The 14,571-nt window shown below is 41.2% G+C and overlaps 1 protein-coding gene across 4 annotated transcripts in view; it reads left to right on the forward strand.

Annotated features, from left to right (window-relative positions):
- The window catches only part of MKX (mohawk homeobox), a 47,357-nt gene that overhangs the window by 6,772 nt on the left and 26,014 nt on the right, over window positions 1-14,571 (forward strand). For all 4 annotated transcript variants that reach the window (XM_084507384.1, XM_084507383.1, XM_084507386.1 and 1 more), the window contains exons 4-5: window positions 3,862-4,015; window positions 5,138-5,473. In XM_084507384.1, coding sequence (XP_084363510.1) covers window positions 3,862-4,015; window positions 5,138-5,473 — 490 coding nt within the window. The remainder of the gene's footprint in view (window positions 1-3,861; window positions 4,016-5,137; window positions 5,474-14,571) is intronic.

Consider the following 14,571-nt stretch of genomic DNA (forward strand, 5'->3'; position numbering starts at 1 on the left):
CAGCAAGGGGGCTCTTCCATCTTCAACAGGAAAGTCAAATTCTTTCAAGGAGGTAGGATTTTGCAGGAATCCTAAACCATCTTATTTCTTAACAAACAGTAGCAAAGCCTGGTGCAAATTCTGGGCTGACTTATTCATGAGCAGTCCAACAAGATTTTCAGAAGTCCTCAAGGCAAATGTTATTGCAGCTTGCAGTCCAACAGCCCAAAGTTTTCTGCTTCCCAAACTGCCAAAGTAGGAAACCAAAAAAGCAATATAGCTTGAAAAAGCATTTTATGTTTTACTCCAATTAGATTCCGATTCAGAATCCAATAATTTGTCCTATTAATATGCTATTAATATGCTACGTTTTCATTTGTATCGTTACCGCAGTGCTTGATTTATTTTATTTTAAATTTTGTTTTAGAAGTTCTTGTGAAATAAAAAAGAAAAATGGCTTGATGTTCCTTCCAGAAAGAAATATGAATGGTTGTATTGTAGAAGAGCAGCTTTTTGCAATACTGGGATTAATATACTGGTCATGTGCTGCTATGGATTTAATGGTATTCAGATCCATACCGGCATATCAGGACTACTGGGGGAGGAGCATTGGTTGATTTGTTCCCCTTCTGAAACCTTGGCTGCTCTTAAGCACTGTAGCAGAACAAATTACAACAAGTTTGAAGAGGCTCTTCAGAAGCAAAGCCAGAGGGTCAATATTTCTTGATGCTGATATAAGTACTTGATGCTCTCTGGGCTGCTGTAAAGTACAAACACAGGGAAGCACTTCTATTATTGTTCTCCTTGGTTTCTTTCTTTCTTTCTTTCTTTCTTTCTTTCTTTCTTTCTTTCTTTCTTTCTTTCTTTCTTTCTTTCTTTCTTTCTTTCTTTCTTTCTTTTCCTTCCTTCCTTCCTTCCTTCCTTCCTTCCTTCCTTCCTTCCTTCCTTCCTTCCTTCCTTCCTTCCTTCCTTCCTTCCTTCCTTCCTTCCTTCCTCTCTCTCTCTCTCTCTCTCTTTCTCTCTCTCTCTTTTTACTTCTATAGAAGAACTGTATGATTGTTGCTTTGTACAAATAATGAGTTTCATCATGTGTTTTTTCAGGATACTTAGTTCTTGAGAGGTTTCAGAGACAAAAAGTTTTCCCACTGTGTCTTGTATGTAAATCATTGTAGATTTTCTGTTTGTTTGTTTTTTTCCCTCTCTCCCCTTCCTGAGATTTTTGAGATTGCATTAGTGCAACTTAGGACCCTTGTAAAGGGCGGGTGACTTCTGGCAGCTTAGGTTATTTCTTTTTGTAGCGGGTCAGACCCTGAGCAGTAGGCTCACAACTTTTAAAGACTATGTGGATACAAAAGGTACCACTTGGGGATGGTTGAAATTAGTGACAAAACTCTCCTGGGCTCTAAAGGAGCCAGAAACAGCCCCTCACAGCTTGAGACAGGTGAGTGAGCCATCTGGCAAAGCTCCTGGCCCTGCAGCCTCTTCTCAGTCCACATGCCTGGATGGTGGCCAAGACTGAAGAGTTGGGGGAGATGTTGAACCTCTTCATCTCTTGGAGATCTGCAGTTTGCAGCAACATATGCCAGTGCCCAAGGGTAGGAAAGCATCCCAAGATACCACACCACTGATATATCCTAAAAATCTCCTGAGAGGATTTTCCTAACTTACCTTCATCTTCAGCATGCCTTGCTTAAATGGCATTTGGGATAAGTATCTAGTGAATGCTTGCTGCTTTGGGCTTTGGTAGAAAGCCTCTCTTGTAAATGCTGACTTAAAGTTATTTCACAATGATCAAATAACTACTATTGCCTCCTTTCATAAGAGAAGAGAATATGACTCATCTTGTCACATTGATATGCAGGATGCAAAGAGTTGGCATGGGAAGAATGAGCCCAAAATAAACCAAGAGTACCAGGCAAAAATCACTTTTGCTAAATTTAATTGCTTTTATGTATGAGTCACGCTACACTACCCTTTCTTTCTTTTCTGCACATGGCACTTCAGTGATGAAAGATTTCAATGTGTAATGAAATGTAGCATAATGAAATCTTTCTCGTGAGATGGTGGGAAGCAGTTGGCTTTGTAAGATGCTGATCCATCCTGGGCTGATCCATCACGATCATTGCATGTTTGATTTCAGAGCTCCATGAAACCACACAGCAGTCAGGTGACTGCTGCTTCAGCTGAGTGCTCTGGAGTCAGTTTGTCAACGGCATTAGAAAGTGGCTGGGTGCCAAGCCACCCTTTCTGGTTTACTATAATGACTGCTGTGTCAATATGATGAATATAAACAAGTAGCCTTGGAAGAGAATGAAATTGCTTACTCTTCCCTGCCAGCTGGAGTTTTGGTCTTCTAACCTGTCATAGTGAGCTACATGGTTTGTAGAGTTCTATGTTTGGCATTTGAGCACTGATCCAGGGCTTGCTGTGTTTTTGGTGGAGCCCTGTTTCATGTAAACGTGATTTTAAGTAAAGTTGAAGTGACAGGCTTAAAGTGCCACTGCTAGCTTCTGGGTAGGACTCTGAACTGAAGTTCTGTTTCTCCTTCAGCAGATAGTGTTTGTTTTTCTCATAATCACCCCAGAAGAGATTATCGATCCTGAATAATTAGCCAAACACTTCTGTGCAATTTAGGAAGCCTTCACTGCAATAGGCAGATGACAAGACTAGGGCAAAGGTTCAAATTTAAGGTCCATGGCTTGGCTTTCCAGTAGGCAGGGGGTAACATGTGTTGATAAAACATGTGTTAGCTGTCTTTGCAGGTTACATGAGTTAAGCTGTGTGATTAATCCCAGGTCAGAAGATGGCTTCAGCAATCTCCAGCCTCCTTTGCATGCATTTCCACCGCACAAAAACACATGTGGGGCTGTGGATCACCCTGAAATTCTTCGTATTCTCCTTCTCAAGCAATGCCACACTGCCTCCTCCTTGCAGAGGTCGTGTCAAAATACACTTATTCCTACAAGGAACAAATAGCATTTTTAAGACCTGATTTATCATTAGATAAATATTGTTAGAGCTAATGTAGCTTGCCTCTGCTCTTGCTCATAGTTAGGTTACGCTGAGGTCACCCTGTCAGTACCGTATTTTCTATTTTGTATATTTTTAAGTTACAGTAAAATCAAGGCCAGTGTTTTCTAAGGTACAGTTTCAAACAACGTCACTGAGAACTGAGAAAATCCATAGCTTCCCATCTTTAGTAGTCCCTTTGTAAGGAATTCTTATTTTTGCTGTTTTTTTTTTTTTTTTTTTAATTTATTTATTTAGGATTTCCATGACAGAAGGAGTTTGTGAAAGTTGCTAATCTGTAGAGCAAATGGATGATTTCTGCCATGACTCAATGCGTGCAGTGATCTGTGTTGGACTGTCCTGATACTCACTTGCTGCTGGTCTTCATGACCTGATAAAACACAAGGAAGACTTTTATATAACCAAATGCAGAATAGGTTTTTCTGTTCAGCACATTTATTGTAGCCTACATAAATGTCAAAGGCAAATTACCTAACATTACTTATTAATTTTCATTTAGGATGTTATTAATACTTCAAAGATTTGTATTGGAAGATCAGGGCAATATCTGTAAAAGAGGGAAGATGAATATAAAATGAATACTTGAGGACACCTTAATTAAACATTTGTTAATAAATTGTTGAGGCTTTGCTGACACTTGTGAAGGACAGAAAGGCTGAGCCTGCTGAGTTATCCAAGGTTTCTGCTCTGCTCAGTGACAGGTTCACAGACTCCTGGTGCCCCATGGTTGAGGGATGTTTCCCTTATTTGCTGTCTCCTTAGGGCACGCATAAAACTAATGTGAACTGTATGGGTTGGATTTGTTTATTTGCATTGTTTTCAAGGGGAACTAACAGATTCATTTTTAAGCAGGTGTCGAACTGGTTTGCCAACGCAAGACGTCGCCTTAAGAATACGGTCAGGCAACCAGACCTCAGCTGGGCTTTACGAATAAAGCTGTACAACAAATATGTTCAAGGAAATGCTGAAAGACTTAGCGTGAGCAGTGATGACTCGTGCTCTGAAGGTTTGTTGAGGCTTTTAAAATCAATTTTACACTGATTAAGATATATTTAGAGAGTATCAGGTACCATAAATTAGCTCTGATTTCTCACAACATGCCCTCAGTGGAGCCACCTGTGTGAATTAGGGGCCATTTTTGGCTCACAAATACTACTGGGAGCAGTTTCAAAACACTTGCAAAATGGGATTGTGTAGGTTATTCAAGGGTAACAGTCTGGTTGCATGTTATTTGCCTGCTTTGTGTAGCTTTGCTACTAGAAAGATAATTGCCAGTTCATTCAATTCTATAGGCATGTTCTGCTTTAAAGGAAAAAATGATTTCATTTGTCAGTGTAAGGAAATGAGAAGTCTCTGGGCAGTTATTTTCCTAGATGGAAGGGCTACATCAATATCACATCATTGAGAGAATCTGATTAACTTCAGTGGGGCTTATTGTGTGCTTAACTAGAAATTACTGTATTTAGTTTGTATCTTACCAGCAAGCCTTAAAGTTTCTCTGAAAAATCTCTCTTGCCCAAATTAATGAATGTAGGAACTTTTTTAATAGTAACCTATATTTTTTTAATACAACTTTGTTACTAATCATGTCTGTACTCTTTTTTGCCAGTTGTGAGGAAAAAAATGCTTCAGAACATTGCCAGAAATGTGTATGTGAATTTTTAAAAGAATGGTTCAATTTGTACTCAGCTTCAATTCTATTTGTTCCCATTTCAGTTTGTTCTCACATTTCTTTGGTATGTACTTTCCTTTGAAAAATTGTTTGCAGGACAGCTAAAAGAGTACAGTTTAAGAAAATATGCTTAAATTTTCCCCAGTATTCAGGAGAAGCAAATTCCAAGTTATGATAATAAGAATTAAGTTTATTCAACCAGATATTGAAAGGCTTAACGTTGGTTTAGGGCCCTTCTCTTCTCTTTTTTTTTTTTTTTTTTTTCTTTCTCTTTTTCCATTTTTTTCTTTTTCCTACCTGCTCTGTCATTAGCCAAGTAATTGGCTAATGTTGAAGTTTAAAATATATTTGTCTAGTTTTAGTTATATTTATAGCAATTTAAAACACGTAGAGAGTGCCTCTTGTTAAATATTAGGTATTTGACGTATTACTGTATCTTTCTGCCTTTGTTTTCAGATGGAGAAAATCCTCCAAGAAACCATATGAATGAAGGGGGATACAACAAACCAGTTCATCACACTGTGATTAAAACTGAAAGTTCAGTCATAAAAACAGGAGTGAGACCAGAAACAAGTGCCAATGAGGATTACGTGTCACCCCCCAAATACAAAAGCAGCTTATTGAATCGCTACCTGAATGACTCGTTGAGGCACGTCATGGCTACTAACGCAGCTATGATGGAAAAAACAAGGCAAAGGAATCACTCTGGTTCATTTAGTTCCAATGAATTTGAGGAGGAATTGGTGTCTCCATCGTCATCAGAGACAGAGGGCAATTTTGTCTACCGGACAGGTAAGGGATCCTTTCTGCATCATTTCTAATACAGCTTTGGTGGTTGGAGTTGCTGGGAATGGTGTCACCTGGCTGGACCTTTTACAAAAGTAACTCCTGTGCATCCTCTCCTATAAGAGTGGGAAACTCCTGTCCTTACTGTTGTATGAGAGTGGGTAACTCCAGCCTGTCCTCTCTTACAAGAGGGGATAGCTCCTATTGACCCTCATGTTCACTGAAGAAGTCCTCTCTGTAGTGTTGGAGCTCTGTGCTGTTACTGACTGCTAAATGGAGCTACAGGGTGGGTTTTTGAAATGACACTTGTGGGCCTGTTTGCCAGCACTGAGGCAAGCCTAAAGAGGGAGAAAACTTTAAAGTATTCTGGAGTGAAGTACCCTGTGGCTCCAGCTGGAAGGGATAGGACTTTGCATTTTCAAAGTGGCTGTTTGTGGCACCTATATGAGCCATATGTCCCTTGGTGGTGTGCACGTGACTTTCTTCCCCTGTTGTACATCTTGTTTGCTGTCCTTAGGGTGCCTTCTCCATTGTGTGGCCCTTCCTTCTTATGATTATGTGGATTAATTAGTTTGGACCAGTTTCTGTACCACTCTACAGGCACAGTGCACTGAGCTAAGGAGCCACAGACTTGGCCATTAAAGATCTTGGTTTAATGCTTTTGAGAGGTTACACATGACTTATAGCTTTTATTTTATCAATAAAAACATAAAAGCATGATTTCTGTCATCTGTTGTGTTACCAGTCAGAGGAAGGCACATGGGGCTGCTGGGTTCATGCCAGCAAATTGCTGTAAATCAGGGCAAGGTCAGGACCTGCTTGGGTCCCTGTGGGTCAGCGAGTGCTGGAAGGCTCCTCTTGCAAAGCTTGTTGTGAATTTCCCTGGGGACATAAGGCAAAGGCTGTCCACTCCTCTTTGGGAAAAAAAAAAAAAAAAAAAAAAAAAAAAACGAATTTCTGCTTCCAAATCTCTGAAGGTCTCAGCTGGCAGCTCAGGATTTCCACTCATCACAGCAGCCCTTTGTATTTTCCCTGTGAGACTGGCCCTTTCACAGGCATCACCACTTCTGGGATGGATGGATAGACATTGCTGCAATGTGCTGGAGGACTTTGCACTGAATTCACTGTAGATTTAGATGTTGTACTTGGTTCCTTGTGGCTTCCCTGGCAGCCAGGCTGGGTTGCCCACCTCCTTTGCAGCCTCTCAAGTCTGCAGCCTTTGTCTGCCTCCTCTCTCCAAGCATATTTCACATGATTTTGGTCCCTGTGAAGGGGCCACCAGCTTTTCAGAAGGCCAAATGCTCTGGTGGGGGTAGAAGAACGTTGGTACGTGCAGGTTGTCAGGAGATGACCGAGGCAGGAGTGGAGGCCCCATAGAGAAACAGAATCTTGTGGGGAGCAAGAACACGTTGCATGCACGATGAATACATTTCAAAATTAACTCTCTCTATTCATTTAGGGATTTTTTTTTCAACATACCAAATGCATTTGGTCTGCATTATGGGTGTGTTGTCTGCCAAGTTTTATTTTTAAGTGAAAAGTTACTCAAGAACAGATGCAGCAGCTCAGATATGTAAACTTCTGTTTTTCTGTACTTTTATACCGTAACTTAAAAATGGACACAGTGACTTTTTAAAAATTGTAATAAATTTGCTACTGGATTAAGTTCTTCTTGCCAAGTTCCAAGCTGCACTGAAAAATATGGTCTCTAATGAGAAGGCTGAGACAGGCACGTTGTAACTGCAGTGAGTTCACAAGCTGGGTTGGAAAGACTAAAAACCAGTATATTTGTCCTTAAACTTCATAACTGGCATATATGGAACTCCTCTTGAGATCGTAATTAAGTCACTTCTTAAACATCTTTGTTAATGCTTTGCAGTGCCATGGCCTCTGGTGAAAACACACTAGCAGCTCTCAGGATGTAGTTTTATTCTTTTTACACCCCCAAAGCAGACAAGCAGTAGCTTGCCAATAGAAAGAAAAAGTTCATGTGCATGCTATATATTTTGATATATCCTACCCATATGTGAGTGCACATGCAAGAAATAATAGGTACAGTAGGCTTTTTTCAGCTATGAGGTTACAACCCCACTAATGGTTTTCTGATGATGTTGTAACATGCAGGAATTGACTCCTTCATGAAAAAGTAAATATTTTTAAGTTATCATCCCTTCATAAAACCTGTTTAGAAATAGATGAAATCAAAGAAATGATTGCTAGGATGGGAGAAAATAAGGGCATTTTATTTTTGTTGTCTTCTCTGTGTAATTCGAACACCTGGGATTTCAGCTCTCAGTGCAGTCGTACAGCATACTTGTGTCCGTGTTCTCAAAAATAGCTGCAATCCATGTTGGTTAAGCAAAATAACAGCGTGTGTCCGACTGTGCCTCTCCTGGTAGCAGCAAGTGGATTTTTCAAGCGAGGTATCTGTGCTTAAAATGACTTTGCCTCTGTAGTCCTTTGTTAAACGAAGCAGCTAACTTTTAACAGGAAGGGACTGAAGTGGAATTTTGAAGTTCCTGATAGATGTTTTAGTTTATGAAGATATTTTGAATAGGATGTCAGAAAACAGAACATCAAAATTGATTGACATTTTATTTTTGAGAAATGTTTGACTGTGTTCATAGGAGCGGGAAGTCATTTGTTTTGAATGAAATTCTTTATTGTGCTTTCCTGAAAAAGCACCTTTTTGTAGCAGATTGTGAGCAGAAAGTTTACTGGCGGGGTCTGCTCCACACCATGGGCCAGGCTCTGATTTCGGTCGCTTCAGTGCCTGCAGTGCTTGGGGTCAGCCTGGCCACAAGCGGCTCAGTAGCCTGCACCAAATTAACAGGATATGAGCGCAGCGTCTGGTGACAGAAACAAGAAATTGCAGTTTAAAGTTTATAAGGAAAAGGGGTAGTACAATTTCCCATTTCAGTCATTAACATGCTTATAAACACTGGACCATATGCTACTCTGGGTTCATGCAACCGGGAAATCCCGTGTAAAGATCAAGGACAGGCTGTATAACTGGCAGTCGGGAGAATGGCCTCACTTTGTACCTCTGCACGATTCCCGTGAGCTCGTGAGAAGCAGCTTTAGTGCTGGAGCAGAAGCAGCAACCACAAAATCTCTGTCCCTGCACGGACGGTGTCTGCACCGCTGCCTCCCCCAGCCCTGTCCTCCCTCTCAGGCTGCGGAGCTCATGCAGCAAACGTGCACAGAGGGGATGCGGTGTGGGATGTGGGGGGACAGGGTACAGCCAGCTCAGAAAGAACAGACCAGAACAGGCTGTGAATATACTTGGATATGCCACATATGTAAGCGGTTCTGTCGTAAGCTGATACGCTTATATATATATAATGTGGCATACATGAATGTGTTCGCTTAAGGCAGAAATTTTCAGTTCAGATTAATCCTTGTGCAGGTATAATATATAAATATATATAATTGGCCAAATATGTCTTAAACTGACCGCTGAAAGGCTTGCTTCAGTATTTTTGTTTAGTTAAAAATCCATGTTAGAGAACAAGTTTTCATTAAGTCCTTGGCAGGCTTTCACTCGCAGCAGGTTCTCTGTATGACAGGAATAACTAAAACCAGACTCGCCTATCTCTATCTGTTGCCCAAATGCACATTGAAATTACAGTCCGGCTGCAACAAGCGCTTCAAAAAATATATAGCAAAAAGACCTAATAATGTTTGTAGTGAAGGTGGATGTAAATCTGAAACACCCACCCCATTCTTTGTTTCATGGATTACCAAAACACCGACTTTGTTTTTGTGGTTATGGTCAGTCGGTGCTCTGCAAGTCCTGTGTCGTTGGTCACCTGCAGAAACAAAACACTCTGCATTGTTACAGTTTGAGGAAATGAAAAAGCCCAACTTTCTGAGATATCGCTGTCTGGTGAGCTGTGTTGTGTAAAAGAAAGCAAAAATTAAACCGAGAGGGAGAGAAAGAGAGTTGAAATGGCAGGACAGGGAGCTCTCTAACTTCTTTATGCAGGCAGTTTTCGTTGATTTCACTTTATATGTTACTTAGCACAGCAAAAAAGCCAGAACAAATAAAAATAGTGAGGAAACTGAAGACTTACAGGCCTGGGAAGGAAGGTGGCTTTAAAAAAAATCTTGAATGGCTGTTTGATTTTTGAAGATGTTTGATCTCTATTTTTAGGCATTTATACTCAGGAGTGTGTTTAGTTTCTGATGTTTTCATTACTGCTGCCTTTTTCTTTCCTCTCGCCTTCCTTTTTTTTTTTCTTTCATTTGGATCCTGCAAAGTCTGTGATTTATAAAGCATGACCCTGGGATGCTTACTGCAGCACACTGAGCATCTCTGAGGCGGCGCTCAGCACGCTGCAGGAGCAGGCCCACAGAGAGCCCCACTCAGATATTAGGGTGTAGGCATTCACATACACACTGTGCAGACACAAAACTGGAGAACAGCCCTGTGGTTTTGTGTGGTCCTTGCCAAATTTTCCTCTCAATTTAACATTTTTAGAAATTAACATGTAATTTAAAAACGAGCTATAAAATTTAAAAGCATAATGTGAGCACAATGGAACCTGTTTTCAGAAATGACTCGAGGGACCAGCAAAAGCTGCGAGCATTAGTGACTTTTGCAAGTTCGGTCTAAACGGTGCTGGAGACCTTGGGGATACCTTAAAATAAATGCAAACCTGGGAGAGCTGAAGGAGGTCCTTGTTGCAGATCCTAATGCTCTCCAGAAGTGAAATTGAAAAGGGGAATGTCGAATACAGTACTAAATGCACAAAGCAGCGCAACTGCGATTTGAAGGTTGCGCATTTAAAATTGTATTTCTGCAGAAATTTTCTTATTACATGGCCAGATTCATCGACACTGAAATAGTGTGGAATTGAGAACTGGGCAGCGGATTGCTTTTAATTTGTTGTTCTGTTGTTTTGTTTTGTTTTTCCTAAAGAAATATTAAAAGGAAACTGCTTTGCTACAAGGACAGTGTCAAGTTTAATATTTATAATGATAGCCCAAACTTGAGAATTTTAAAGATCCTGCCTGCTCCCCTCCCAGTTAAGTTGGTTATTTGCTTCTTGCACTTCTTTCAGTCTGAACAGCGGAAATCAAATAAGTCCTTCTTTTTAGTTCTTTCCAGCCTCCTCTAGTTTCTTGATTTCTCAACATTTATCTTGCAAGTGGAATGGGTCATTATTTCTACATGACAGAATCTTTTTTTAATTTTATTTTATTTTTTGGAAATGTATCGGTTTCAACCAGAATGTCTCAGGTAGCAGCATGGAGGAAGATCATGCTGTGTCGGGCGGCTCAGCTGAGAGCGCAGGGGCCGAGCATCCTCCCCAAAGCCTGGGCACAGGGGCTGCTGTGGCAGGGGAGACCTCCCCCTCTTAGGGACGGGGGAGAAGCTCCTCTGTTATTAGCTTTTTCTCAGCTATTTTTCTCCACTCCCTGTTTTGAAACGGGCAGTTCTGTGGGAAATTCTTCTTGTTTTCTCAGAAGTGCTCAGTGCAAACACCATGTATCCTTGTTTTTTTTGTGTGTTCGTTTTCAGATGCAGATGATTATGCATGTTTTGGGCTCTGTTTTTGTTTTTGTTTTTCTAAAATCCAATGTTTTAAAAATTCTGGAGATTGGGTCAAGTGTTGGACTTCTGATAGCATGTTCGTGGATACAACTGGATGTCATTGCAGTGCAGACAGCAGGGAGCAGGGAAAGTGCCCGTGCACCTCTGCTGCTGGTTTTGCTTCAGTTGATGCTGCAGTGAATTTTCTGTCTACTTTGGTAAAACCGAGCTCACGGCAGCTGCTTGGCTGCAGAGCATTTTCTCCAATGTAGCTTACTTTAAGGCAGCAGCACACACACACAGCAGCTCCTGACAGCATCACAGAGAATTGCGTGAGTGATTTGGAGTGGAAAAAATGACAAGATTTGACCAAAAAAAAAAAAAAAAAGTGAGATTGAAGAACAAGGGGGTTGGCTGTGTTTCCATGGCCCAGCATTTCTGCTGCCCATGCCCTCACAGCAGCTTGCTGGGGCTTCTCTGAGACCATTAATATTTCCCCAATGCAAATATTCTCAGCAGCAGCCAAAAAAGCCGCACATCCCTGTGCTTGCCCAGGACCTCTCTTAGACATAGCAAGGAAAATGTATGGTGCTGTCACCAGTTGCTAACAACTGTGTACTTTAATACTCCTCTTTAGAGTTAGGAAATGCTCCAGGCCAAGCCTCAGGACTTCTTCATTTAGCAAAGGTGTGTTCAAGAGAAGAAAATATTTATCCCCATTTCCCAATTGTTCAAAACAGACTCAAAAGTATGCTTTATCTTAAAACCTGAGGTCAGCCCAAATGTGAATGTTGCAGGAAATTGTGTGTGTGGAAAAGTACATCAGCATAAATCAGAATGTTTTCCAGTTTAAGCTGTAGGCTACATGACTAATAATGAATATAATAGGGAAATTAGTGAGAAAATTTGCAGTTAATTCAATGAATATTTAAAGACTGTGTGTGAAACTACCACCTGGGAAAACTGATTCAGTGAAATGGATGTGTCTCCTTCTGCCTTTCCAGTGCTAGAGCAGGATTTTCTTGGGTAGCCAGATTTCTGAGCAGATGACTTAAACCAGGAACGCCAGGCTCACATGCTGCCTCGCCAGCACGGCTTCTGCCCTGGTGCCTACGAGCGCCGGCGGCTGCAGCTGCTTCTGCTGGGAGTGGTGGTGGGCTCTGCAAAGGGAGCACTTTCCTCCCTTCTGGGGAAGGTCCTCTATAATCACACATTTTACTCAATATATCACTGACAGGAAAGTGATTTTGAGTGTACAGCTATGCCTGGAGGCAGATGGCCCCAGTACTGTGTTGTGAAACGTACCCACTCTGCACCGTGCGGCACCTGCATGAAGAAAGAGAAATTCCAGGGACAAAACCCATCGTTTTTTTTGCCCAGTGAGTTACTTTTACATATGAAATACATATCCTTCATGAGCAAATACTGTCTTCGGTGCCACATATTAACACAGTTATCTGTAGGCAATACTCTGAATGTGAGCAGGAGGGAAGGGGTACGGGAAAGCCAGACGCAGGCTGTGCTTGTCCCATCCTGCGGCAGTAAATGTGAAGGAATGGGGAGCCCATAAAAATTTTCACTTCTCTCTGGAAAAATGTCTGAAGTGAAACTTCATACCTGGCGTGGGGTTCCTGCGTGTTCCTGTATCCCCGCTCTGCTTGGGATAAATACGGCGGCTTTTGGTAACCTCCTGGTGCATCCCGCACGCGGTGTTACGGCGCTGCTGTTCGTGTTGCTGCAGTTAGGGCTGTATCTGTGTTTCCATTAGAACCCTTTTAATCCACAAATTTATGACCCAGCTGTAAAAATTCAATCCAGACTGAAACTTGGCACGGGCAGCACTCGTTCTCCCATCTGTGGAAGGGATTTAAGCAGGTACATCCCAGTCATAGCCATTGCAGCTAGGCCTGTAAATCTGGAGCATGATGACTGCTGAATAGAGCTGTAACCTTCTTAGTAGTCCCAGAGTTTGAAATAGTTTATGCTCATGATGAGACTGGCAGAAAGCAGCTTGTTTGTGTTCGGTCATATACATAGTAAATAAGGATAATGTTTTGAGTTCAACTGTGTTTGCTCACAGGCACAAGCACATGCACTTTCCTTACCATGTTAATATTTTGACATGGGTGGCAAATGCATGAACGTCTGCAGGATCTTGTTCCAACGCAGGGTCTGATCACTCTCAGGTAGCGCAAGAAGCTACCAGCACTAATGGAAGAATGTATATTTTGATCATAATTAAAGAAAAAATAATAATAATGAGAAATGAAAAGACCAGGTTGTTTTCTCCTGAATTGGATTTTTGACTGAGATTCTCTTAAAATATCTTCAAAACTCTTTCAATATTGAACTGCAAAATTCATTTTATTCACCATCTCTTGTTTCTATTTATTTATTATTATTTTTTTTCTAAAAAGCTACAAGCTGGATGTTGCTTGACCAGATAGACTAGTAATCTTATCTGATCCAGCAAATCCTATTTCCCTTTGCAGGTTTGTGGTTTTTGAAAGTCATTCCACAACTTAAAAAACTCCTTTATGTGTTTAACTGAAATTTTTTAGGTCATTTGTCCATAATGTGAATACCAGAAATGTAATGATGAAAGCAGTTTAGTGAGACCAGACTTCTGATCCTCCGTGCGCATTCACAGCAGAGCCCTTGGGAGGGCTTTGGCACAGTTTGACGAGAGGATTGAGGGGGACCTGGAATATCTGCGTGGGCTGCAGATGGGTCTGTACCCTGCAGCTTGGAAAACTTCTTGGTCGTGTTCAGAAAATGTGGGGATTCTGTGGGTGGTGTGTATGAGATTTTTGCCAATTTGGTGGAGCAAGGGGAATGCTTGTAGAAACACCTGTTCCCCCCCCAATGTCCTGCATCTGCCTCTCTGAAGTTCAGTTTCTAGTTTCTAATTATCCCAGAACAGAAAAGCAGGGCTGGATTATGTTTCGTTCAATCCACTTCACTCCAAACGTAAAAATTTGGGTGTGAGATACAACGGGTAGGCATGGAAATTATCGACGGGTCCTAAAGACTATTGCAGGTGTTGTATACTTCATGGCATTAAAACGGCATTGGACAGACATTTTAGATCTGTTAAAGGAGAAATATGTCAAACAGTCAAAGAGGACAAAAGGCAATAATCTAAGTAAGTTTTATGTAAGCTACAAAACAAAAGGAGCGGGTGTTTAAAGCAGGGAATTACGCTGGAGAAGTAAGCGGCATTGTAGAAAATCTGGAAAATGTAAAAACAATTCAAACAGAAAAAGATCAGATAAACAGCTAGAGCTGGAACAGAAACACACAAAAATAGGTAAAGCAAAATTGCAACGAGCCATGAAATGCGTTTTCCTTAATTTTTCACAGTGGCCTTGAAACCTGATGTTGGAGCCTCTATCTCTGTTCTTTTGCTGATGGCCAGAAGCTGAGGTTATGGTGACCAGATCCTTTGGTATGGCACTGACATTTCAAGTTAAAAGAGATTGTCAAGACTCTCAATTATGACACTAAAATATACCGTTATTTCTAAGGCCAGTTTTCGGTCCCTCCCTCATGCCTCCACATTGAT

This window comes from Aythya ferina (assembly GCF_964211825.1).
Source record: "Aythya ferina genome assembly, chromosome: 2".
In the NCBI taxonomy this organism is placed as follows: Eukaryota; Metazoa; Chordata; class Aves; order Anseriformes; family Anatidae; genus Aythya; species Aythya ferina.